The sequence below is a fragment of the Ictalurus furcatus genome, chromosome 15 (assembly GCF_023375685.1).
Source record: "Ictalurus furcatus strain D&B chromosome 15, Billie_1.0, whole genome shotgun sequence".
NCBI lineage: Eukaryota > Metazoa > Chordata > Actinopteri > Siluriformes > Ictaluridae > Ictalurus > Ictalurus furcatus.
This window is the reverse complement of record NC_071269.1, coordinates 21,948,972-21,975,574: the sequence shown is the minus strand read 5'-3', so window position 1 is coordinate 21,975,574 and position 26,603 is coordinate 21,948,972. Positions and strand designations below refer to the sequence as shown.

At 39.8% G+C, this 26,603-nt stretch overlaps 1 protein-coding gene across 5 annotated transcripts in view; it reads left to right on the top strand.

Annotated features, from left to right (window-relative positions):
• Positions 1-323: 323 nt before the first annotated feature.
• Positions 324-26,603, top strand: part of eya4 (EYA transcriptional coactivator and phosphatase 4) — a 58,252-nt gene continuing 31,972 nt past the window's right edge. For 2 of the 5 annotated variants that reach the window (XM_053644432.1, XM_053644431.1), the window contains exons 1-3: positions 324-967; positions 9,104-9,177; positions 24,284-24,333. In XM_053644432.1, the coding sequence (XP_053500407.1) occupies positions 9,145-9,177; positions 24,284-24,333 (83 nt within the window). In that variant the 5' untranslated portion in view covers positions 324-967; positions 9,104-9,144. The remainder of the gene's footprint in view (positions 968-9,103; positions 9,178-24,283; positions 24,334-26,603) is intronic. The other 3 variants (XM_053644434.1, XM_053644433.1, XM_053644429.1) reach the window with 2 other exon arrangements.

The following is a 26,603-nucleotide window of genomic DNA, read 5'->3' as shown; positions in this document are numbered from 1 at the left end:
ATCTAAATGCTAAATGTAAATATTACTGCACGCACCTTCAACCTGTCACCCACACCAGTGCATATTTATCCTATTAGACTATAACACTTTGCATATTGATGATAATGTTCCAGCATGATAGCCTACTGCACCCTTATTCTCACACCCTGTGTATTACTGTAGAACACACTCCTTCTCACACCCATAGGCTACTTCACACACGAGCTTCCTGATGAACTTAATCCGAGTTAATCTCGGGTTGCTAAGGAGCCTAACTCATCCCGGTTTTGGTTTGCGGGGTAAATAAGGCTCAGTGGATCACTCGGGCCATACTATTAATACGCGCGTGGTGCTGGCATCCCCAGGCCCTGTTCCCCTCTCCGGTCTGACTTGGCGGCGAGCCAGCAGTTCCTCGGCGCGTGGCAGCTGGGCGCATGCGCGTCGTGAAGGCGGCTCGGCTATGTTGCTGCGCGAGAGCTCTGTAGATTTAATAATGAAGTGGAGCGCGAGAGCGCCCGAGCTAACTTTAGAGACATAAACAACAGTAACAAAAAAAGAAAAGAAAAAAAGGGGGGGAAATACGACAAATACGCGTAAGCCTACGCGCGCAAGGCCCCGCGTGTGCGTTTGTGCGTGTGCGCTTGTGTGTGCGGGTTTGAGTATTTGTGCGTAACTGTTAGAGTTACTTCTTCTTCTTCTTCTTCTGCTTCTTTTTCTTCTTCTTCTTTCTTTCTTTCTTTCTTTCTTTTTCCGCTCCGGTGCGGTAGGTCGGTTGAGTTTGCTGTGAAGTTGTCGTGCAGGAGGACTCGCGCTGACAGCGGTGCGCGCGCTCTCCGCACAGCCGCCTCTCTCTCTCTTTTTTTTTGCCTGCGCCGCGCTCCCGGTCGCTCGAGCGCGTGAATAGTTTTGGACGAGCATGTAAACGGAGTGGACGGAGACGCACCGTTTGGACCGTTTCGGACATCTCTGACCACAACAACTCCGCAGAGTAAGTGCATCAGGGTGTGTTTGTTTTGTTTGTAATAATGTTTGCTCTTTAAATCTTAAATTCATTTATTTTAAAGTAAAAAATAAAAAAAATAAAAAGTTCAGTAATCATCAGTGGCACGCGCAGTTTACTAAAGTGAATCAGAATTGAAGGGGAAAAAATTATATACATAAAAAAAAATTATAGCCTCAGCTGTGACAGTCTTAAAAACTTCTGATTTTAGCCTAGAACAAGTCGATTTTTGGTGCAAACTCCAACCGCATAATTTTTTTCCTCACAGTGTGTATATGTGTGTGTGTGTGTGTGTGTGTTTCCTCCACGATGTGCGACAGGCCTTTATTCAGTGCACCAGATCTTCATTCTAGGCTTGTACACATTCAGGTGCTTTACACTGATCACTCATTCCCTCCCGAGCTCATAAACCTCTTTCTAAAAAAAAAAATACATCTGATTTCTTCGTGTAGTGTGAACAGATCTCATGTTTTTGTTTTATTTATTTATTTATTTATTTATTTATTTATTTATAATCAGAACACGTTGAATAGGCTATAAATGAGGGCTGCACAAGATAGCGTTTGTTATGAAACGTTTGTTATATTTGACATTTCTATCAAATAGCCCAGGCCTCAGTCACCCATCGGACCAGTTACATCATCCTGATCAGTTTCTGCGCGTGTTTAGATGACATGTAGAATTCACACAGCATTCATATATTAATATATATATATATATATATATATATATATATATATATATATATACATATACATATATATTTAAAAAAAAAAAAAAACATCAATAATATTGAACACGACATCATTCATTTCATATTTATTTATTAAACCACTAATGTGTTTGGGGACATTTATAGCCTATCACAGACATATCACTTAAAATATAGAAACTTAAAATGTTGCAATATATTATTATTATTATTATTATTATTATTATTAATCTTTCCATCACACGCGCGCGCGCGGTTGTGAGATTCCTCTGTCTGTAGGCTATACCGACCCCACTCGTCACGTCCGTTTTCCCACGTGCCGTGTGTGTGTTTTTGTATTTGATACGAAGCAAACGGCGGAGAAATATCATCCCGACACCGAACCCGCCGCGGTGCCCCGGCAGTGGCGCGCGCTGTTGGCCGTGGGCCGCTTTCTCGCGCGCGCTCTCGGTAGCGACTCTGCCTTTAATGACCCGATAACGGAGACGAGGACCCGCGGATTAGATTACACACACACACACACACACACACAGGACGTGGAGGAGGTGGAGGCCACACTTAGCACGGTATCATACACTACTTAACCGCACAATTAATCCGAACCCAGAACAGCAGAAATCATAATAAAACTAACTCTTTGAGAAATAACTGCGTTGTAAAGTTAAAGCTTGATACACTCTCTGATCACTCATTATACGGAAGGTCTAGACCCTCAGAAGGGCACTTAGTCACTTGATGACGCACTCACATCTAGTGCAATTTTTGGCACGAGATCATCATCTTAAACTCTTAAAAGTTCAAATACACTCATTGTTTTTTTTAATTTATATATATATTTCAGCTCTTCTCAAGTTACATTCTAAAGCACACTTTGTCTTTCGATTTCTGTAAAAATGGACAAATTCTGAACCGATACAATATGCCTTGCCTTTGTTGTTAGTTTAATGCAAGTGATTTATTTATCCGAACACATCACAGACATTTATAATATATAAAAAAAAATGTTTAAAAAAAATCCCAGAATTGTCCCTCATACAGTAAAACACAAAATTCTATGAATTACACAATGTTACAAAAATGTAAGTGAAATATACAGGAATGCAATCTGGTATCATGTGGAAAAATCCGAAACACACACATTTAAAATAAATCAATAAATAAATCATTTTTAAAAAAATTTGCTTTACACCACAGTGCTGTTGAATTCCTGAATCGGATCAATCAGAAGTTATTGATTCCTTTTCTGTAACAGCAGCTCTGACCAGTCAAATCACAGGTTCATATACTTTATCATATCCACAGTAACTATAGTAACAGCTCATTCGGACGTACTTGTAGGCTATGGAAGACACTCCACATGATATAAGAATAAATAATAAACGATTAAATATGTGTTGTTAGTTAACAAAGAACAATGGATAATGGTTATCCATTTAGTTAGTTATTTAACCTTTATGGAATGAGTCTCCAGCGTCAGCACTTTTTAACAGTTAGTAATATTTCTTCCATGGGAAAGTCTTCAGGACAGAGGAGTTTGTGCGTTCTGTTTTCTCAGTAATAAAACAAGGGTTTTTTTTTTTTTTTGGTCTAATTTACTGGAAAACAGAGAAAAAAATATAGAACCTGGTGAGGAAACAAGTTGTCTTATGGATGTTCCATAAGATTAAATGTAACTATAAATGGATTTAAAAAAAAAAAAAAAAAAGGATGGCATTGTTCATTAATAAATAAAAAAAACTGTTCGTGTTGGCAAATTTCTGAGGTATAAGAGGAATAAAACACTGTGGGACACGAGTGTGACAACACTAGCTATAAGTTACCATGGTTACGTCATCAGTCCTATATCCAAAACCATATGGGCTAGCCTACCTTATTACGTTACTAAATATTTTAGCATGCAGGCACATTGCCAACCAGCTGTGCTAATGCTAACTCCACATGCCATGCTAATATGAGAGGTACCATCTTAAATAGGATAGTTTAATTTCCTGTAGTCTAAAATATGCATAGTTTTAAAGGGCATTGAAGGGGAAATGTGTTTGACTTAACATGCCAGAAGAAGCGTTGCTCCCTAAAGAACCTTTCAGTAAGTTGTTGTATAAACGTTCCCATAAAGAACTGGGAAATAATTATTCACTTCATTATGGCACCAATAAAAATGCTGAAAGAATAATCGACCAAAAGTTTCTTAAGGGATGGAAGCATGGTTCTCCTCCGGTATTCCTCAAGACGACGTTTTCTGGCTTTATTTTTAAGAATGTTAAACGGTGGCGAGTTTCGTTCGGTCAGCGATGCCACCATATTTAGTCTGGAGAATGAACTTAGCACATGCTAACATCATCTATATTTAAAAGATATAGCTACCAGCAGGCTAACTCTCTCTCTCTCTCTCTCTCTCTCTCTCTCTCTCTCTCTCTCTCGCTCGCTCGCTCTCTGGATAAACACAGCAAATAAAACTGTGTTGTTCAAGTAAAATTAACGCAAGAATCATTGTCTGAGTGAGCACAATTTTATGAATGAAATGGATAAAACAATATATATTTCACACTTATGATAACTCTCTTTCTCTTACATTCTCTCTCTCTCTCTCTCTCTCTGAATGAACACAGGAAACAGAATCATGTTAATACAGACCATAGGCCTAGACCATACTAGACACCATTTTATAAATGAATATGTTAAACGACATAGCTAACTATTACGCTAACTCTCTCTGTCTGAATGAACACAGGAAACAAAGCCGCATTGATACAGTTAGTAACTCTTTTTGATTAAGGATAAGAAATCCCGTTTTATGAAGGTTTTATATAGGATTGTTAACAGCTTCAGAACGCAACGTTTGGTATTTTATATAAGTTAAGCACATAGATTAGCTTTACACGTGCCACATTCCTTTCGGTTCTCACTGCTTTGAGAAGAATTGCTTTGTGGTTAGTGATTTAAAGGGAGGAAAAAGCAAAGCCTTTAGCGTATTTGGCTGGTTGTCCTGCTGCGGTGTCGAAGCGTGCGGAGAATGGCGCACGACTCTGAATGCATTGGCAATAAACTGCACTGCCATGCACTTTTAAACATGCAGGCGCTGTTCAGTTCTAATCATCTTCCTCATATTAATAAAACTTATCGGTTGAGGAGAAATGTTATTTCTTATGTCTATTTCAAACATAGATGGGATTTGGAGGGTCCTTTCTGAAGTCCTTATAAGTTGGGCTGAATTAAAAGCTTTGTTAAGTGTGTGTGTGTGTGTGTGTGTGTGTGTGTGTGTGTGTGTGGCAGGACAACGGCCTCTGAGGGCAAGGATAACAGTAAAAATCAATGCTGCTCAGCTCCCTCCTCACTGAGCATTAAAGGCTAGAGTTTCAGCACACAGCGACACTGTGCAAATGAAAAATTAAAATGATGTGCCCTTCACCCTGCTACACACACACACACACACACACACACACACGCACACACACACACACACTGCAGCACCGATCTTACCCACACATACACTCCACTAGGTGCACTTATGAGAAAGATTAAATGATAGACATTAAAGTCATTAAAAGCCACTAGATGTGTGTGTGTATGTGTGTGTGTGTGAGAGAGAGAGAGAGAGAGAGATGAGCAAACAGCTCAGCAGAATTCCGAGTGGTGAAATCAATATCAGTTTAACACTGCAAAGCTTTTTTAACTGAAGGAGTTTTAATTCTTGGGCCCTTTGTTAACAAGTGTGTAGATGTAGATGGGAAATTGATACGATATTTACCTCTGTATTTTTCTTCATTTGCCTTACAATTTCATCCAAAGCAGCTCACGGTCGAGACAACATACACCCGTACTAGCGTAACGCTGAGCTGATCAAGGTCAAATGTCTTGTTAAAGAACTCTACAGTAGTTCTCTGAAAGTCCTGGGATTTGAACTGACAAACCGCTCATCCTACACAGGGTCACGGGGAACCTGGAGCCTATCCCAGGGGACTTGAGACACAAGGCGGGGGACACCCTGGACAGGGTGCCAACCCATCGCAGGGCATAATCGCTCACACACTCACACACCTATTCATACACACTGCCAATCAGCCTACATGTCTTCGGACTTGTGGAGGAAACCGGAGTACCCAGAGGAAAACCCCGAAGCACAGAGAACATGCACAGTCCACACACACAGGGCTGAAGTGGGAATCAAACCCCAACCCTGGAGGTGCGAGGCAAAGGTGCAAACCACTAAGCCACCGTATCTTCCGGAATACCCCAGCACTTTAATTGCTGTCCAATTCAAATAGAAAAGCTCTATATTAAAAACGTTTATTCAAATATCAGAAATCAGAAGCCTAAATGCAGCTGTTGAATAACATCTGTATTGAACACTATTATTCTACAGCGCTGTTGAATTTTCCGATGTGATTACTCCGAAGGTGCTTATTAATTTTCCATAACAGCACGGCTTGGACAGTAGTTCCGGCTGTAATTCAAACGATAACAACTCTCAAAGTCACCTGGACTTGTCCAGTGAACCCTGTACGTAATCTAAGTGTAATAATAAACAGAAAAACGTCAACGGATAAGAAATACATAGCGTCGATGATTATACATACGGTGAAGCTTTCGGCACGGAGATGTTTATTTAACATTTATGAAAAGAGTCTCAGGTGTCAGAGCTTTGTAACTGTCAGTAAGTTTTCCCAGCATGGGAGACTCTTCCGGACAGAGGTGTTTACGCTTTGTGGTTTCGCGTTAACGTGATCAGCTGCATTTTTTTTTTTGTCCTCTTAACTTCAAAAGGAAAGGTTGGTGTGGAAACGACTCACAACATAGCACAACATACCGCACGGCATGTGTCCTTCATTAATAAATTAATAAAAGAGTGGCAAGTTTGCTTGCTATAAGGGGGATAAAACACGGCTATCTAGCTAGCTCACGATGATTTGTACGTTCCAGTTAAAGGTGCTTCTGGTGAAATTGGCTTCCCTTCTTGTTTGTCATCTTCATCTGATGGGCTTTCAGGTTTAAGTCTAAAGTTATCGTCGGGGGGGGGGGGGGGGCACGGTGGCTTAGTGGTTGGCATGTTTGCCTAACACCTCCGGGGTTGGAGGTTCGAATCGCGCCTCCACCTTGTGTGCGCATGCTCTTGTGCTTAACCTGTGAGTTTGCATGTTCTCCCCATGCTTCGGGGGTTTCCTCTGGGTACTCCAGTTTCCTCCCCAAGTCCAAAGACATGTTGTAGGCTGATTGGCATGTCTAAATTGTCTGTAGCGTGTTCCTTGTGCCCCGAGTTCCCTGATACAGGCTCCAGGCTCCCTGTGACCCTGTGTAGGACAAGCGATATGGAAAACGGATGGATTGATGGTTATCTTCATGAAAAATGTATTGTTTTGCCATGTCCGCTGACGATGTCAACCGTAGTAACAGTTTCAGTCGTACTGTAGCTAGAACTGGAATGTTACGTGGTGAGCAGAGTGATGCAAACAATGAAACATCCCAGTGCTTTTATACTAAATATATGTGCTCTTGGAATGCCACTCTGTTGTATAATAAAGGTATAGGATTGGAAAGGCATGAGAGAAAGAGACACAGGAGCAATTGAGTAACAAGTCGTTCCAGTTACTTACGCTCTCCTGAAGGTTTTATGGTATCCATGCACTATTGAGTGTTATGTTGGTAACGCATAACCACAAAGTATTCCCATGTCTGTAAGCTGTTGTGTTGGAAACAGGAAAAATGGGCAAGAGTAAGGATCTGAGTGACTTTGACAAGGGCCAAACTGTGATGGCTCAGAGCATCTCCAAAAGAGCAGGTCTTGTGGGGTGTTCCCCATATGCAGTGGTTAGTACCTACCAAAAATGGTCCAAGGAAGGACAACCGGCGAACCAGCGACAGGATCATGGCCAGCCAAGGCTTTTTGATAAGCATGGGGAGCAAAGGCTAGCCCGTCTGGTTCGATCCCACAGAAGAGCTACTATAGCACAGATTGCTGAAAAAGCTCATGCTGGCTATGATAGAAAGGTATCAGAACACACAGTGCATCATAGCTTGCTGCGTATGGGGCTGCGTAGGTGCAGACCGGTCAGAGTGCTCATGCTGACGCCTACAATAGGCATGTGAACATCAGAACTGGACCATGGAGCAACAGAAGAAGGTGGCCTGGTCTGATAAATCATATTTTTTTTGACATTATGTGGATGGCCAGGTGTGTGTGTGTCACTTACCTGGGGAAGAGATGGCACCAGGATGCACTATGGGAAGAAGGCAAGCTGGCAGAGGCAGTGTGATGCTCTGGGCAATGTTCTGCTGGGAAACCTTGGATCCTGGCATTCATGTAGATGTGACTTTGACACTAATAGCAGTGTCCTCTTTCAGCAGGATAATGCTCCCTGCTACACTGCAAAAATAGTTCAGGAACGGTTTGACGAACATGACAAAGGTTCACGGTGTTGACTCGGCCTCCAAATTCCCCAGATCTCAATCCGACCGAGAAATCTCTGGGATGTTTTGAACAAACAAGTCCGATCCATAGAGGCCCCACCTCGCAATTTACAGCACTTAAAGGATCTGCCACTAACGTCTTGGTGCCAGATACCACAGCACACCTTCAGAGGTCTTGTGGGGTCCATGCCTCGACGGGTCAGAGCTGTTTTGGTGGCACAAGGAGGACCGACACAATATTAGGCAGGTGGTTTTAATGTTATGGCTGATCGGTGTATAAATGAGTTTAGGTTAAACATTTTTTGGTCTTTTCTCAGGTCAGTGAAACACGTCAGTATGTTTGTCTGTGGTAATCACACACATATTGGGCTAAAATAGAGGATTGTCAGTGTTTGTGTGATAAGCCCTGAAACCAGGTGTTAAAATACACTGGTCTTAAAACTTAAAGTTTCCTTCCTGTAACGTGCATAAAGATTAAGTTGAAAACTATCTGGACTGACTGAGCTTTCATACATGATTAGTTGGTAGGTAGACAGACAGACAGACTGACTGACAGACAGACCAACAGATAGATAGATAGATAGATAGATAGATAGATCTCCACACACAAACTTTCACAAGCATACACACTTACAGAAAGTGTGTATGACTGACATATCTGCTTCACTTGCTGTGCATATTATGTGTAACACCACATTTAAATATACAGTATTATATACACTGATTTAACACACTATAACATAATGTATATTATAATACATACTCTAAAGTATTGTATAATACACACTATAATTATAATACATACTATAAAGTATTGTATATTATAATACACAGTTGTATGTATACTGTTTAGCACGCTACACACACCGTAAAGTAGTCTTTTGTGCATTTTGAATGAATATGATCCGGTGCTAATTTGGTGTGAATGGATGTGTGCGTGTGTGTGCGTGTGTATGTATGTGTTTGTGCGTGTGTGTGTGTGTGTGTGTGTGTGTGTGTGTTGGCAGGTCGTTGGATCAAAGCTTAACAGGGTGGAAGTGATCGACTGATGGAGAATACACAGGAGCTGACCGAACAGGCGGTAGGAGAACTGCACGCACACGCACACACACACACACACACACACACACACACACACACACAGTGGGCGGTTAGCTTGCATTGTGATCTGTGTTATGAACTGAGTTTTCATTAATCGTTTGATATAATTGCTGTCATATGGGAGCTGCCTCTGTTTTTCTTAAAAAGCTTATCAGGGTAAGTGAAACATGGCAGTTTTCCGCTGTTGTGGTCTGATTGTCAGGGTCCCTCAAGGCGTTTAGAGTTGATTTTTACTGCTGCATGTGGCACAAAGGGTACAGTCAGCGTTCAGCGTGTTTCAGCTGATGTCTTCCACCTGTTCGATTTCTTCCCTTTGGAGTTCGGCTCACACATGATCCGAGTCAGGGCTTCCGTTAGTTTGTGTTTGTGTTGTTGGTCTTTCAGTCTGTAGTGAAAGTAGGGAGAGGAATCAATCTATTCTGTTCCGATCAGATCAGAGTTGAAAGTATCGCAGCACAAAGTTTCAATTTTAAACTTTAAATGGTAGCGTGATGATAGATTTATGATGATTGTAAATATATGATGCTTCAGAGTTATGATGCAACATCCATCAGGGTGTCTAAAACCATGTCTTCGCATTTATAACACACTACTTTGGAAGTTTTTCCCGTTTTGCAGTAATGTCAGAATGCGTAGTGCAGATTATTCTGTGCACTTATGAAATCCCACAATGATTTGCAGGAGGTTCGGGCCTAAATAATAAGTACAGCACACCCAGACTGCATTGCAGTATTTATAGGGAATAGGGAGTAGGGAATCACTTAGGACACAGATCATGAATGAATTGAACATATTGTTGAATTACATTACAGGCAGAAATCGTTTGGAGCTGGAAAAGAAACATTTGAACTATTGAGCTGTACTGGCCTGAACTGAATTAAACTGAACAGAACTAAACTGGGCTGAACTGAATTGACAGGAATTGAACTGAACTGAATTAGACAGAATTAAACTACACTGAAGTAGATTTAATTGAACTAAACTGAATAGAATTGAACTGAACTGAATCAAACTGAACTGAAGTGAATTGAACTGAACTGCACTGAATTGAACTGAACTGAATTGAACTGAATTGAACTAAACTGAATAGAATTGAACTGAACTGAATCAAACTGAACTGAAGTGAATTGAACTGAACTGCACTGAATTGAACTGAACTGAATTGAACTGAATTGAACTAAACTGAACTGAATTAGACTGAATTAAATATACTGAACTAGATTTAATTGAACTGAACTGAATCAACCTGAAATGAAGTGAATTGAACTGAACTGAACTGAACTGAACTGAATTGAACAGAAGTGAACTGAAAGGAACTGAACAGAATTAAATGAACTGAATTTAACTGAATTGAATGGAACTGAAATAGACTGAATTAAGCTATACCGAACTAGAATGATTTAAACTAACTGAACTGAACTGATTTAAACTAACTGAACTGAATTGAATTGAACTGAACTGAATTATACAGAACTGCATTAAACAAACTGAACTGAATTGAACTGAGAGTTTGGAATTGAGTGTGAGGAATAGAGAGAGAGAGAGAAAGAGAGAGAGAGAGAGAGAGAGAGAGAGAGAGAGGTGTGTGCAGGCCACCCAGGCATGGACTGAGCACTATTAGTGGTTTTAATACTGAGCAGATGAGGACTGAGTGGCTGAGCACAGTAGCCATATGGCCAGCACAAGTTTAAACAGTGGCCGCACACACACACACACACACACACACACACACACACAGAAAGACACACACAGAAAGACACACACAGAAAGACACAAAGACACACTTTGACTCTCTCTCTCTCTCGCTCTCTCTCTCAATGTTCTATATGAAATTGTATTAATTAGTAAAACATTCAGTGTGTGTGTGTGTGTGTGTGTGTGTGTGTGTGTGTGAAGCAGATCTGCAGCGTGGTGTAACAGGTGGAAATGTTGCTTGCTGTTCGACTTATGTACATGTTTCGCTATTAATAGTTCGATGGTGTGCAGTCGGGCTCTCTGACAACATCAGCCTTGTGTGCGTGTGTTTGTTTGGTCAGTTGATTGTGGAGCAGCGTGACTCGGGCCTGTCCTGCACATCCTGTCGGATCAGGCGCTGGAATCTGCAGCACTGGGGCGGTGAGGGTTTCGGGTTTTTTAGCTGAGCAGGCGATATTTGTGGAGACCGGGATTATAACAAGCTGCGTGGAGATTTAGAGACGTGACAAACACACTGAGATTGAGGAGTCAAGACAGGGTATACAGACAGGATTGGGTAGTTATGGGAGGGTCAGGAACAGTGGGTAAAGTGACCAGAAGGTTGTACGATCAAACCTCATGACTGTCAGAAAGGTTCCTGTTGGGGTCGAAAACCTTAAAGACACCCTGCAAGCAAAAGTCACTACTGTTGTTACCTTGTCACTGCATGTGTCTCAGCGTATTGTGCTTGATTCATTAAAGTAAAGACATCGTTTTTGTCTTTTCCTTTTCCTTTGGGGCTGCCTTTAAACTGTCATCATGCATGGAGTAGCAGGTTAAAAATAACATTAAGTAAGGAACAATACAACTGGGTGGGGTGTGTGTGTGTAGGGGGGGGTGGGTGATGTTATATGCTAATAATCAATGACCGGGTGGTGTGATGCAGCCTATTAAGTGGAGTCAGTGTTATCACCCCGAATGTGATAATTTTGCTATAACAGCACATCATGAAATGTTCATTTCTCTTATACCACAGCGATTTGTCAGCAAATACAATTGATCATTTATTAATGAACGACATGCTGTACTTTTAACCATTTATAGTTACATTCGGTATTGTGGAGCGTCCAAAGAGGCAAGTTATCATTTACGTTATAGCAGCAGGCATTCCCTCGTCAGCGTCTCTTTGCTTTTCTCGTTTGAAGTAAATAAGATAAAAACAACTGACTGTTACGAAGTAAGTGACACTGGAGACTCCTTATATCCATCCATCCATCCATCCATCCATTTTCCATACCACGTATCCTACACAGGATCACGGGGGAGCATGGAACCTATCCCAGCGAACTCGAGGCACAAGGCGGAGGACACCCCGGACGGGGTGCCAGCCACTGCAGGACACAATTGTACCCATTCACACACTGAAATCCCAATCAGCCTACAATACATGTCTTTGGATCGGGGGAGGAAACCGGAGTACCCGGAGGAAACCCCCGAAGCACGGGGAGAACATGCGAACTCTGCGCACACAGGGCGGAGTCGGGATTCAAACCCCGATCCCGGAGGTGCGAGGCAAACCTTCCAAAAATGTTCAGTTAACATCTCCTTTATTTGATTATACGTTTGTATAAGTCTTTGTGAAGTAAATGTTATCCATTCATTGTTAAGCTTAGCATATGTAGAGCACCCACCATGCAAGGCCCTGTGTAAGTTGTTACTATAGAAACAATAATGTATTAGAACGAGTGCGTTAATTAGAAACCTGTGATTTGAATTTTAAATAGCACGACTGTCAAAGCTGCTGTTATTCAGTGGTGCTTGAAAGTTTGTGCACCTTTTAGAATTCTCCGTATATCTACGTAAATATGACCCATCGTCAGATTTTCACACAAGTTCTAAAAGTTGATCAGGAGAACCCAGTGAAAGAAATAAGACAAAATTATTATACTCGGTCATTTATCTATTTAGGGTAAACGATCCACTATTACATTTCTGTGAGTGGCAAAAGTATGTGAATGTCTAGGTTTAGCAGTTCATTTGAAGGTGAAATTAGAGTCAGGTGTTTTCAATGAATGGGATGTGAAATCAGGTGTGAGTGAGGGCCCTGATTTATTTAAAGAACAGGGATCTAGCAAAGTCTGATCCTGTTTGTTGAAGTGTATCACGGCATGAACAAAGGAGATTTTTAAAATACTTTTGCCACTCATAGAAATGTAATATCGGATATTGGAAGTGTAATATTTTTTGTCGCGTTTGTTTAATTGGGTTCTCTTTACCTACTTTTAAGACCTGTGTGAAAATCTGATGATGTTTTAGGTCATATTTATACAGAAATGTAGAAAATTCTAAAGGGTTTCAAACTTTCAAGCATCACTGCAGATGTTAGCAGGTTGGACGCTAAGTGCCGTTCTCGATAGAGATTTGAGACACTTTTTTCTTTCTGAGCCCTCACTGAAAACGCAAAATCTTCCCTTGCTGTTGTCTTAGAAAGTAAGACATATCCAGACAGACCGAGAGACCAAGGGCAAGAGCGAGAGTGAGAGTGAGAGGGAGGGAGGTGGAGTGGCATGTGGTGTGGCCCAGGGGGATGTGTGCAGGACGGAGAGGAGAAAAGAAAGAAAAGTGGGGGGAGAAAAAACAAAACACTTTTAGCTGCAGCCTTTCCAATGGTGAAGTCTGAGCCTGAGGGCTGATGGGACAGAGAATGAGGGAGGACTCAGGTTACACACACCTCACACACACCCACACACACACACACACACACACACACACTAACCCAGAGAGGCATCATTCACATGATGTCTTTGAGAAAATACAGAGAGACAGAAAGACTGAGCACATCTGTACCATATGCATGAACATTACCAGAGCAGGAGACCGAGATCTCGACTTCTACCATACATGTGAATTAAATATTTTATACACCACATCACATCTATTCATATCTCCTTGACTGATCAGAACCCCAACATTATTTAATCTAAGTCTAGCTTCATAAATATTAGTTTCAGTTTCATTACATTGTGATTTTAATACGTCGAAATCAAAACCTATCCTCTGGTGTGCAGTTTGAATTTGTACGGAAGTACATTTTACTTTTAATAAAAGGACTCAATATTGTTTTCATTATTCAGCTGAATTCATTATGAAGCATTCGAAATTTTCATTTATTTACATAGTACGCTTAAATCCGTGTATAGGCCGCGATCAGGTCAGCAGTTAACAGTGGCAAAAAGCTTTATAAAGGATGTTAAGGAAGAAACCTGAGATAAGCTGAGGCTCAAAAAGCAAGGCCCATCCTCCTCTGGTGGAGACAGGATAGTGCATTTCAGGATGTCGCTTGGTCTTTTTGCAAATAAATAATAAATCGGAATTTACTTTGTCTTAGGATTGAATCAGTTTTGGAACATTTGAGATTTTAATGTATTTATATAATGCTTTTAACAAGCCTTTGTTACCCACAAAGCTGCTGTGTAGCTCATTAGATCAAGCTGACAGCTGTAGAAAAAAAAGGTCGCTAATAAAATTAAGGATGTTTTCATGCCTAATTTCTGCACCTGAGCTCTTGTGTTTTGTTTGTTTGTTTGTTTGTTTCATTTAGCTGACTTGCACATTTTTCAAGCACGTCAGATTGTTTGCACACGTGACTTCTTTGATTGGTCAAGAATTTAATGGCATGGGCTTTAATGCGCGCTTCTTATTGGTTCTCACTGAAGGTTTTTCCTCTACACTCTTAAAAATAAAGGTTCTTCAATGGTTATTTGCAGCACTATAGGTTCTACAAAGAACCTTCTTCTTGTCAAGAAGCATTTTTCATGGTATAGGGTTCTTGAGTTGAGCTATATGGTTCTTTGGAGATTAAAGAAGTTCTCTTTTTTTTCGTTATAGGTTCTTCAGAGCAGTGTATTGGTTCTTCAAGGTATCATCCTTTGACGGGTTAAAGTGAACACTATACAGTTCTTTGTGGGACTGGAAAAGGTTCTCTTGGCATCACTCTTAAGAACCTTACTGTGGTTTGTTACAGCACTAACTAAGGGGATTTTAGAGAAGTTTTGGCACTGCTGTGAAGAACCATTTCTGGGTTCTTTAAAGCATCAGAAAATAGATGGTCCTCTAAAGAACTTGAGAATAAAAAGGTTCTTTCTGCAACTTAAAAGGGTTCTCCTAGGGCATCAGGCTGAAAACCCTTTTTGGAACCTTTATTTTTTAAAAGTGTACAGGTCATGTACCTAGGTGTATTATTATTTAAGAAGACTCAGAATACTAAAGCGATACCATAGTTACTCTAACAAAGTTAACTACTCGCTAATAATGCGCCAATATTATTTAATATTGTCAATAATGTATCTCTTTTAGACTCAATCTGTTATTCATGGAAATGAAAATAGTCATTTAAATGAATTTAAGACATTTATAGTTAAACAAATGCAGGCAGGTTTATCTTTATGTTTTGTTTTACATGAAAGTGATCTTTACTTTGAGTCATGAGTAACATTCTCCGTGTTCCTACTGTTACAAAAAAAACTATCACTACCTCAGTCATGTAAGCACTTAGTCCCTTTCGTGTAATTTAGGTGCAGATCTTCAAAAAACCGTGTTTTCACCATTAACAGAACCAGAGTTCACATGGATGAGGACCGAGACTCGTATTTAGTGGTTCAGTTGTTTGGTGCAAATATTTCAAAATGGACTAAACTGAAGATGAAGCTCAGATAGTCTGCACCAAACAAGGTCCAAGTGTAGAAGGGCATCAAGATTGACCGAAAGTCAAGTAACATCGACAGGAAGTGTTCAAGAAAGTGTGGACGAGTTTGCAGGTCTTTAAAAGAAATATCTGAATTTGTCTGAAATAAGTTGTTTTACAGGCCTTAATAACAGCTTTGCTGTTTTTATATGTTTAAATAACATAACTTCTGATTGGAGTTGAATTGAGAATAAGTCAAAGTAAATAAAAAGAAATCCTTAACCCTTTCATGTGTACTTTTAGATTGTTTTATTAATTCAAAAAAGAGCAGGTGGATTTAGATGAATATTTACATTTGCATCATTTCTTTTTCTAAAAAAATCACTTATTAAATGTATCTGATATTAACAGGCATCAAGTAGAAGTAAAATGGGGAAAATGGATTAATGCATTTAATACACGTTTATTTACTTTGATGTCCAATATTATAGAAAATGTACAGTTTACTGTATTTATATAATTTTATCCGATACCAATGAACTATGTAGTTTAGTTCAGAATGAACTATTTTTAAAAATAGTTAATGATTGTTATAGTCCATAATTTTCATAATTGATTCGACGTGTTTGTGTCTGCGTCTGTCACCGTCAGCCATGTTGGATTGTAAGAACATTTAATGGAGTAAAATCAGGATAATGTTTGGAGTGGTTTGGAGGTGATTTACTCAAATCTACACTCCTGGGCCGCAAAAAAAAAAAAAAAAAAAAATGGGCCCAGCCCAAAATTGTAAAATTTCAAGCTTTTAATGGTCTTAACAACAAATCATTGGTCAGGAATTAGTAAGAATTAAACAAATGGGGTGCGTCTCAACTCAACCAGCTCTCTAGTTCAGTAGTCAGGGTACTGATCAGGGAGTCGGCCATTTTAAAAATTTTGCGATTGTGTCTCAATCGCAAAATCCTTCCAGCACACTGGAACGTTCGTTCTGTAAAAAAAAAATCCCACAATACACCGTAAAAATCAGGGTGCATCGATACTCATTATGTTCCCTTACTGGAAATGTCATCATATTTTCTGAAGCCTCTCAGCTCAAAAAAAAAAAAAAAAAAAAAGGCGAACGAACTCAGACAACTTCACCTACAAACGGAAGTAGCTTGTTATTGTTGTTGTAGCTCTCAAATGATTACTTATGCTAGCGATTTTTAGCTTTATTTGACGTTCTCCATACTGTTTGTTTGAGTCTAATGACTTTTAAGCGTTTAATGATTTAAAAAATAAAATAAAATCCATGAGCTAGCCTACGATCCTGCTTGGAGTACCATGACAGAAACGTGTGTGATTAAGCTAACAAATTTATATGACATATAAAACTTGAATATTTATAAGTGTACGCGCTATACCGATTGATTGACGACCCAGGGAGCTAGGGAGCTGATCGAGGCGCACCCATGCCCTCCTGAGACGTCCCGTGCCACCATTTGCTCGTTTACTTTTGCTGTAGTGAACTGTTTGGGGGAAAGCTACAAACAGGGAAATTCACTTATATAGACTTCTTGTCTCCAAAGGTAAAATTATGATAATGATTCAAATGTTTGATGTGAAATTCTACTAACTAGCAAAGCTAACACATGTCTGGGTGTACAAAATGAAAATTAAGTTAAAAAAAAAAAAATTAAATAAAATACAGTAAATCAAATTTAAAATAAAAATACAAATAAAATGCTGTCTGCAAGATTACCCACAAGGCTTAGATATTATAAGAAATCAAAGGGAATAGCTGTCCCATAATAAGTTTCTTTATCTGACCAATGATTTGTTGTTAAGACCATTAAAATCTTAATATTTTTTTTACCATTTTGGGCTTGGCTCATTTCTTTTTTTTTTCTGTCCAGGAGTGTAGATTATCATTAAAGGAGTGGTTCAGCAAAAAATGTTCTCTCTACTACAAATGTACGTAGTTGATCAGCTAAGACATGTTTGGCACCAGACGTTTGCTTCTTAAATATGAAAAATATTTTTCAAATTTTCAAAATTTATTTCATTTCCTGTGTGTCCAATAAACAATCATTTGCACATACTGTACCTATTTATAATTAATTACACCATTGTGAAATGTGTGTGTGTGTGTGTGTGTGTGTGTGTGTTTGAGCGCATGTGTGCATGTCTAATTTTTGGGTGACGTCCTGAAGGACACTTCGGGTCCAGACTGAGCACATTATTTAACAAGCACGTCGACATCTGGGAAGCAATTCATCATTTAATTAAATGCGGCTGAAACCCGGCCCCTCGTTAATGAGATTAATTTCAATAATTAACGAGCTGCTGACACAAGCACGAGGCCTCATGAATAATTCAGCATCATTTTTTGTCGGCTCCAATCAGAGGGGAAAGGGCCATTTTAATGCTAGAGTGCTTTTTTATATAAAGTTTCAGTTTATAATCTAACACACACACACACACACACACACACACAAACAGAAAGAGAGAGACATCAAACACACGTGGACTGATACGCAAATGCATACACACACACACACACACACACACTGAAATGCTGTGTAGGTGTGCCTGGTGTAGTCTGGTGTCCAGTTTCTGTCCCCCTTCCCCCCCTTTGTTGGACTGTGCCATTCTGAGTACACACATTAGGTTGGCATGGAAACGGAGCAATCTAAGACAAGCATATAGGGAGGTTATAGTGAGACGAGTTTTAAAACGTTTCTGTTCGATGATCTGATAAATGTAGGCACCAGAGCAATGTGAAAATAAGACAGGTATGAGATTTTTAAGTAGGTCATTGCATCTTTTATTTGTTATTGATTTTATTTTTTTGCTTTTCAGATTCTCGTTGTAAAGTTATTATATGGGGGGAATGATGGAATTGATACTAGGATGTTCAGCATCGATGTGTGAAGCTCAAAACAAATAGTGTGTTGTGTGTGTGTGTGTGCATACTATACCAGGTTAGATAGTGTTTAGTTCTGTCTCACCCTCAGGTACGTCAGCCTTTTTTAGACAATACAGCGCATCATTCTATCACCTGGAGAAGGTTCAGGCATTGATATACGTTCTCCTGTGTGTGGGTGTGTCTTCTTTTTTCTCTTTCTTCTTCTCTCTGACCTGCAGAAAGGAGCATTTCTGGGAGGAGACGTGTGGCATAGTCTTACACCTCCCTGGGGCTTTTTGAAATGTGTATGTGTGTGTGTGTGTGTGTGTGTGTGTGTGTGTGTGTGCGCGCACTCACAGGTTGGGGAAAGGGGTGGCTTCAACAATGCTTTACATGAAAGCATGAAAAGATAGGGTATGAAGTTACAGTGGTAAAACGCATAATACTCCGAATGAGAACAAGTGCTTGTGTGTGTGTGTGTGTGTGTGTGTGTTCAGGTGTCTAGCAATAATGCTGGAGTTTCTGTATGTCGCACATGAACACGTGTGTGAGGAAGCGTAGCGATTTCACTGAAAATGTCAATGAACAGAAATGGGGAAATGTTTTAGGAACCCACGCACCCTTGGTGTGTTACTGAGTGTTCCATCAATGAATAGAGGAAATTAATAATGGTGGACTGGCATCATGTGGGTTTTTTTTTTTTTCAGGAATTCATGAACTTTTGATCCTTTCCACCAATTTTAGTTCCTGCTCCACAGGTGGTACTTTTCTGAGGAGCTATTGATGTGGACAGAACTGCTTCTAGCTATAAGCGGTGTATGCAGTCACTTAGGGCCTCCGAGCCACCAGGGGACCCCGTAAGAATGAACCCAGTCACGCAGCTCCAAGGTCCTCAGTTTGATCCTGAGCTCAGGTTAATGCGTGTGCAGCTTATGAGTTTCATAAGAGTATTGCTGCGTCCCAATTCGCCTCCTTATACTCCGCACTAAAAGTGTGTACTCATTCCGTGAAGAAAACGTACACACTTTTGAGTGTGTAGCAAAAGAGTATGAAAGCACCGGGACATACTGACACGAATTGCACGAAAGAACAATCTTCATGTCAATATAACAACATCAATATAACATTTTTAAGACATTTGGGTAAAGTTTCACACTTTTTTTTTTTTTTCCACGTGTAGTGCATGTGCTTTTATTTGTCACGTGATTTATTCATTTTCACATGCTAAATCACATGTAGGGCATGATTTTATTTGTGTTTACTCTGCAGTTTCAGGGGTTAACATGTAGAAACACTTTTGTTCGCACGTGGTCACATGTTACTCACATTATCGCATGGGAAATGTTGATGGGATTGGGATTTCGCTGTAAAAAGGAACAGCACAACACGGTACACTATAATCAGGGATTACTTACGCCACATGGAACAAAAAGAAATTTAAAAAAACGCATTTTTGTTTGGTCTTAAACTGTGCGAAAACATGGTTTTAAAAGTGCTTAACCAGTTAATAACGTTATTTTTCCGTTCCTTCGGCGAAATTTCTCGCTTACTGCGCGGAAGATGTGCCTTGCAAAGCTGGGTTTGTCACAAGAAAGTGTTTTTCCTACGACTGAAGGAGTAATAAAACTTCGGAATGTTGGGTTTTATTTGTACACTAGGCTTCCTATAAACACTGTAGGCAATCGCATGTAAAGAACGTTAGTATACATTCTTTTACGGTATTTCACTGTAGCCAGTTTTTATTTGTTTTTGTTTTTGTTTTTTTACTAAAGAGGGGGCGGGGACCACGGAGCCGAAACGTAAAAGAAAAATCATTTCTAATCTCATAAGAATTTCTGAAGTTTCCTGGGAATCCCTGCGAGTGTTGTGTGCGTATTTGCTGATCTTCCATATTACATACAGTCATGCTGAGAATTATTGGCACCCATCAACGACACGGGCAAAAATGAATGTATGACTCAATTTTCTCACTACATTGCTATTAAATGTAAATGACTCTGGAGTTGCCTGTAGATGTGTAGCTTCATGTCTGCTGCTTTATTTATTATTCTCGCCCCACTGCTTTTTTGTCGTTTATGAAAATCACTGCATTCACGGGGAGGGACAAGCATTATTGCTTGTCTTTATAGAGAATCAAATCCATGCATTATTCATTTCTAAGAGTCTATAAAGCCCAGTGAGCCATGCTTGTGATTTTGGGCTTTAGAAATAAATAGGACTTGCTTTGGAGTAGAACTCGGAGAATTCTTATTGCCGAGACAAGGTTCCTTTTTTTCCCAGGAACTATTTGAGATGCCGGATTGCGTATAATCTGTTACTTCCCATTGCTGATGACAGAACAGTCACCTATTCATTCCTGCTGCCTCCACACACACAAACACACACACACACACACACACACACACTGTGCATGTACGGCTCTTGTCTGCACCTGCATCCACAAACACCTCAAGCCCAAAGCATCAGGCTTTCAATGGTTTGGTTTAGAGATGCACACACATACACACACACACACACACACACACACACACATTCCTTTCCAAGTATTTGGACCACACTAAAGTAAAATAAGAGCTGCAATGAGTGTGTGTGTGTGTGTGACATTGCACAGCGACCACTCAATATTCCAAACATGCTCTGAACCCCTCCCAAAACCACACGTTACATCTGACACACATGCGTATTCATGTACATGTGTGTGTGTGTTTTCAATTAAGGTCCCATATGACTGCAGGCTCTGTAGTTTGCAAGGGGTAAGTGGTCTAAATTGAATATGAGACGTTTATAGACGTTCTAAATTTCTCCACGCTTTGATCCGAGCCTTTTGTCTTCGCAGGCGTATATCACGGGGAAAGCGAGGGAATTCCGTAACGTAGAGTCGATATTAAGAAAAGCAACAAAAAGTGGCAAAAGTGTTCTTCGAGAACGAAATACGAGGAGCGGCTCGTTAAATTACACCCACACTCTGACAAATGAATCCAAAAACAGAAAGAGGAGAGGAGAGGTGAGGAAAAAGTGAGCGGAGGAAACAGCGAGGCGTCCGTTTTTGTTAGGAAAGCGTATCTTTTGGCTCGCAGATACATATTTATCCTTAAGCAAAAGCAGACCGTTCATGACAGATAAACAATGAGTGCAAAAGTTCCTCTATTTTACAGCTCAAGCTGAAACATTCCCATGCTCTAATACACTTATTTGAATGCACCTTGTTAAATTGTGTAACGATTTAAAGGAGCATTAGGAAGATTATTAGAAAAGTAAATGTGAATCAAATCAAATTTATTTTTTTACGCAAATGACTCATAATGATTTAACAGGACGGTACCTTCACTGTCTAATTGATTTGTTATGTAAAGCTGCCGTTCAAATAATTCAAAGCTTTACACAGACTAAGTTTACATACCTGCACTGTAAAACCGGATCAGTTCATTTAACTCCAAACATTCGAGGAAACTAATTACCTCAAACTTTTTATGTTGATGAATCAATTTCTTTAAGCCAAATACACTTAAATAGAACAACAAAAAAAATGAACTCAAACTTGTTATATTTAAGTGTATTTGGCTTAAAGAAATTGATTTATCAACGTAAAAATGTTTGAGGTAATTAGTTTCCTCGAATTTTTTGAGTTAAATGAATTTATCCGGTTTTACAGGGCGTTATGTGAGGAATGTTGCTAATCCTGCACTCAGCTTCATTCCTATCCCCATCACCAGTAATAAATGACTCCACTTTGGGGGGGGAGCATAGGAGAGTTATCTGGCTGTTCTGGGAGCGTGCCGATTTCAGGTTGCGTGTGAACGGATCTAAAAAATGACTGACGATGCACGTTCAAACCTAAACAAGCACTCCGGGTCATAACGCAGTTTTCCCGGACTAGTTTTGTCAGCCACGTTAAACACCTGTCCTGAGGCCATGGCTTAAACAGTTATCTTTCATCATTCTCTACGCATTTTGCGTAGGTTATTTGTATGAATAATTTTTTAAATTTTTTTTTAAATCAGCACCTATTGCACTTTTAAGGTCATCGACACAGTTACTTTCTTAAGTCTTATTATATACTTATCTTCAGTCTTAAAGCTCGAACTATCTATGAAGTGGTTTGCTGTGGCAATCAGGAAAAGCGCTTTATCAGAAAACGTCGGCGTTGTACAGGGCTGCAGAGGGGAATAAACAAGACACGGGGACACCGTCGTTCACAGCAAATGGAAGAAACGTGCACACAAAGCCATGGCTAAAAGGTGCTGATAAATAATAGGAAAGTCCTCAGGGGGAAGTGGAAGAAGCTTTTATATCACATTCAGAAATATCATCAGGATTGTTTCACATTCCGAACCAAACCCTAATCGTATGAAGAAGTAGAAGTATATAAACCTTTGTATTAATTTCTATAGCCTTTAGGTGTTAAGGGCACAAACGTCTATGAAGTGCAATTTAATTTCCATATTAGGAATCTGTTTCTGATGATTTGGGCTTCGTTGCAGAATCTTTCGGGAAAAAGATCTGATGTACCTGTATAACTGAAACATCATTCATAAATTTTCTACCAGTGTCCATTACAATTGAGCAGTTACGCTGTTAGAAACATAAAGTGAAGGTAACGTGCTGATTAGAACATAATTCTTTGGAGTGATTTACATGGCACCTTATGCACTGCAGCACGGATTACATGTAAGATAGCACCACCATTTCATGTCATCTCACTTCATTTCATTTGTAAATTTGTTTTATTGCAGTTCACATGGCTGTATATGTAAATACAGCGGGGTCCATGTTGAATATCTGGGACATTTTTTTCTTATTCATTTAAAATTGGAAATAAACAGAAGGTTTTCGAATTCTGAAATATTTCAAAGAAAGAAAGTCAATATTCACACTGTCTTGAGCGTTTAGTATTCAAGATTCTGCAATCTAAAGCAAATGTGTGATATTGACCATGTTAACTGCTTTGTACAAACGGTCAGCGTGTCTTCATGTCTAATCTCTTCTATCGACGACATTCTGATGGATTTTATTTTCCATAAGGTTTCGCACAAACTAGTGGAGTCCGTACTACTCGAGTCCACACCGGCATTAAAGCAAAAAGGGGCCGTATCGAATACTAAATAACTCTGAAATCCATGTCAGTATTTCAAAGATTCTCCTTTTCACTCAAGTTGCGGTCAGTAATGTAATTTGTAATGAAAAGTGTTTATTAAATTAGAAAAAAATGCAAATTAGAAGCATTTCCACTAGTGCTATATACACCCCACAAGACCTGCCGCTTTGGAGATGCTCTAGCCAACACATCCCGTCCAGCCATCACAATTTGGCCCTTGTGAAGGTCGCTCAGATCCTTACGCTCGCCCATTTTTCCTGCTTCCAAAACCTCAACTTCGAGAACTGAATGTTCGGTTGTTGCCTAATATATCCCACCCCTCGACAGCTGCCACTGTAACGAGATAATCAATGTTATTCACGTCACCTGTCAGTGGTTTTAATGTTATGTTTGATCTGTGTGTATACTTTTATTATATTCTTTATTATAATCTTTGTGTGTGAGAATGCCAGTGACTTGTTCTTTAGTCATATAGACCACTGTTTAAAAGTAATTATACGACGATTTACACAAAAAACTGTGAAAATACCATGCTATAAAATGGTATATTCTTCTATCCTTCTGTTTTGAGAGAAGGGGATTTTTTTAAAAAAATTTTTAAACCAAAAGTAGACTAGTGACTCCAGGAATAAATAAAAGGAATTTTATTTAAACAAATAACCTGCTGGATTTCAGCCGTGTTTTGTGCGAAAGAAAACTAAAAATTTGAGAAAAGGAGAATAATTATGCTCTTTTCTGTTCTTCTACAGGTGAAGAAACCTCTCTCTGATCCTCCCGCTTCAGACCCTTCTGACAACAGGTAACTAATACATACATATATTCATACACACACACACACACACACACACACACACACGACCATGTATCAAACATGATGTCCATTTAGGGGTCATTTATGTCTGGCTGTGACGTTTGACAGTGATAGTAAGTGTTTTATGAGTCTGAACAGAAGGAGATGCACACAGAGAGGATAAACACACACACACACACACACACAGAGAGAGAGAGAGAGAGAGAGAGAGAGAGAGAGAGAGAGAGAGAGAGGGATGTTAAAGTCATTGCATGTGTGAGTGGGTGTACTGTAAAAGTGTACGTTCAAAGACTATTTGGTACCTGGATCTCAGACTGTGTGTGTGTGTGTGTGTGTGTGTCTTTGTGGGACTAAATTTTGTACAGATGTTTCTGCCATAGACAGGAAAAAGCAGCCATGTCTATTTGAATGATGTAGCCTGATTAGAGAAGCAGCCATGAGAAAGAGAGAAAGAGAGAGAGAGAGAGAGAGAGAGAGAGAGAGAGAGAGAGAGAGAGATGAGAATAGTTTTATATCCTGTTATAATGAGATGAATAGTGTCGGTTTTGTGAGTAGAGTGGTTGAGAGAACTTTATTGTGTCTTAAGTGTTTGTCTCTTCTTTATGTCATGTGCCTGAGAGTTAATAGAAAACTGAACTAAAAAATAAATCTATAGCATTTGGCTGTATGGTGGATACAGCCCAAAAAAAAAAAGTTTCTTTGGATGATAAATGGTTTTAACTTTCTGAAGGGATTACACTTGGAACCATTTCTGTAATGGAAACTCTGTTGCATTGAAATAATAATTACATATGATTTTAAAGAATGTTGCTATTTGACAAATATAAGATGAGGTTTCGTTGAGTCGCTCACCCTTCCAGATGTTGCACAATCAGTGTGATCTTTGCCCCACTTATGCCAGGGACACGCTAGACGATTTTTTATCTTAACCGATTTTAAAACCGCGGGAGACCACAGACATGAGGACAGTTTCAACCGATGTTTAACGTTATGTGACCGTGGATTTAGATTGACCACCAGGAACACATTTAAAGGGTTCTTTAGATTTAAATTCATTCAGTAATTGATCTGATAAGTGATTTGACTATAGTGTTGCTGACAAGTTTGACATCTGACAATACAACAATATGGCAGTGGGAAAAAATTATGAGCTCCTGCACCGCACAATACCTTCAATTCCCAGGAGTTGAAACTCCCAACATTTTAGATGAACACACTGGATGATGTGAAATCTACCAAGCAAACTCAAGAAGAGTGAACTTCTCTCTCGCACTTCTCACAGAACATTGCGTAGTGTGTGTGGGTGTGCGTGTGCCTAGCCTCTTGACTTGTACCCAACATCGCTACTTACTGACACCTAAAGGACAACTTAGGCAATAACAGCTTTTCTAACTTCGGCAGTAATCAGACCATTTACCACTTGGTTACAGTTATAATCCTCCGAACGCACACGCTAGACGATTCAGCCAGAACACGAGACGGCACACCTGTCGATTGTAGTAATGGTTTCACAGACACGAGATCTCACAGAAACTCGCGTTTTATCAAACGTGACTTCAGAAGAAAAACAAATATGGAGTAACGATCGACGTCGTCAGCTGGTTCTCCTGGCGTGCGTTATATTTTGCAGTGAAAAACAAAAAAGGAGAAACAAAATGGCAAAATAGCAATTTTAGCTAAAGGTAACTTTATTTACTAAACATCCTCTACATGATAGGCATTTCTTTGTAAACACACACATAGTCGTGTCTTCCGTGGCATGTTTGTGGCTGCCATGTTTCCGCTATAAAAGCACACAACACCCGGTTGGTGACGCTTGACCGCTCTCATTGGCTATTGCGGGTATCCCGCCTCCGGCAGGCCGGTCAAGAGTCGTGAATATCAACCGTTTAGGAAAAATAATCGTAATGAAACCACACAATTGAGGATTTTTTTGGACAAAAAGTCGGTAGCGACAAGCCTTGAATCGGATCACCACAAACCCCACACACCCCCCATCCCTCACACCCCCCACCCCCCACACCACCACCTGTTAAGGTCGTTGGAAGGGTGCAAATCAGGCTTAAAATCTTCAAGTGTGTGGCCAGCTTTAGCTTCTATACAATTATTATTGCCCCTTGTGGTCAAAAATGGGAACTGCAAAAAGCACTAATAGAGGTCAATAGGGAAAGTTGCCCCATGCTCACTCTATGAACATTTTCAGTAGGGGAGGAAGAGCGAACATGTCAGTGAATGACCGAGTTGCCAGATTGGGCTAG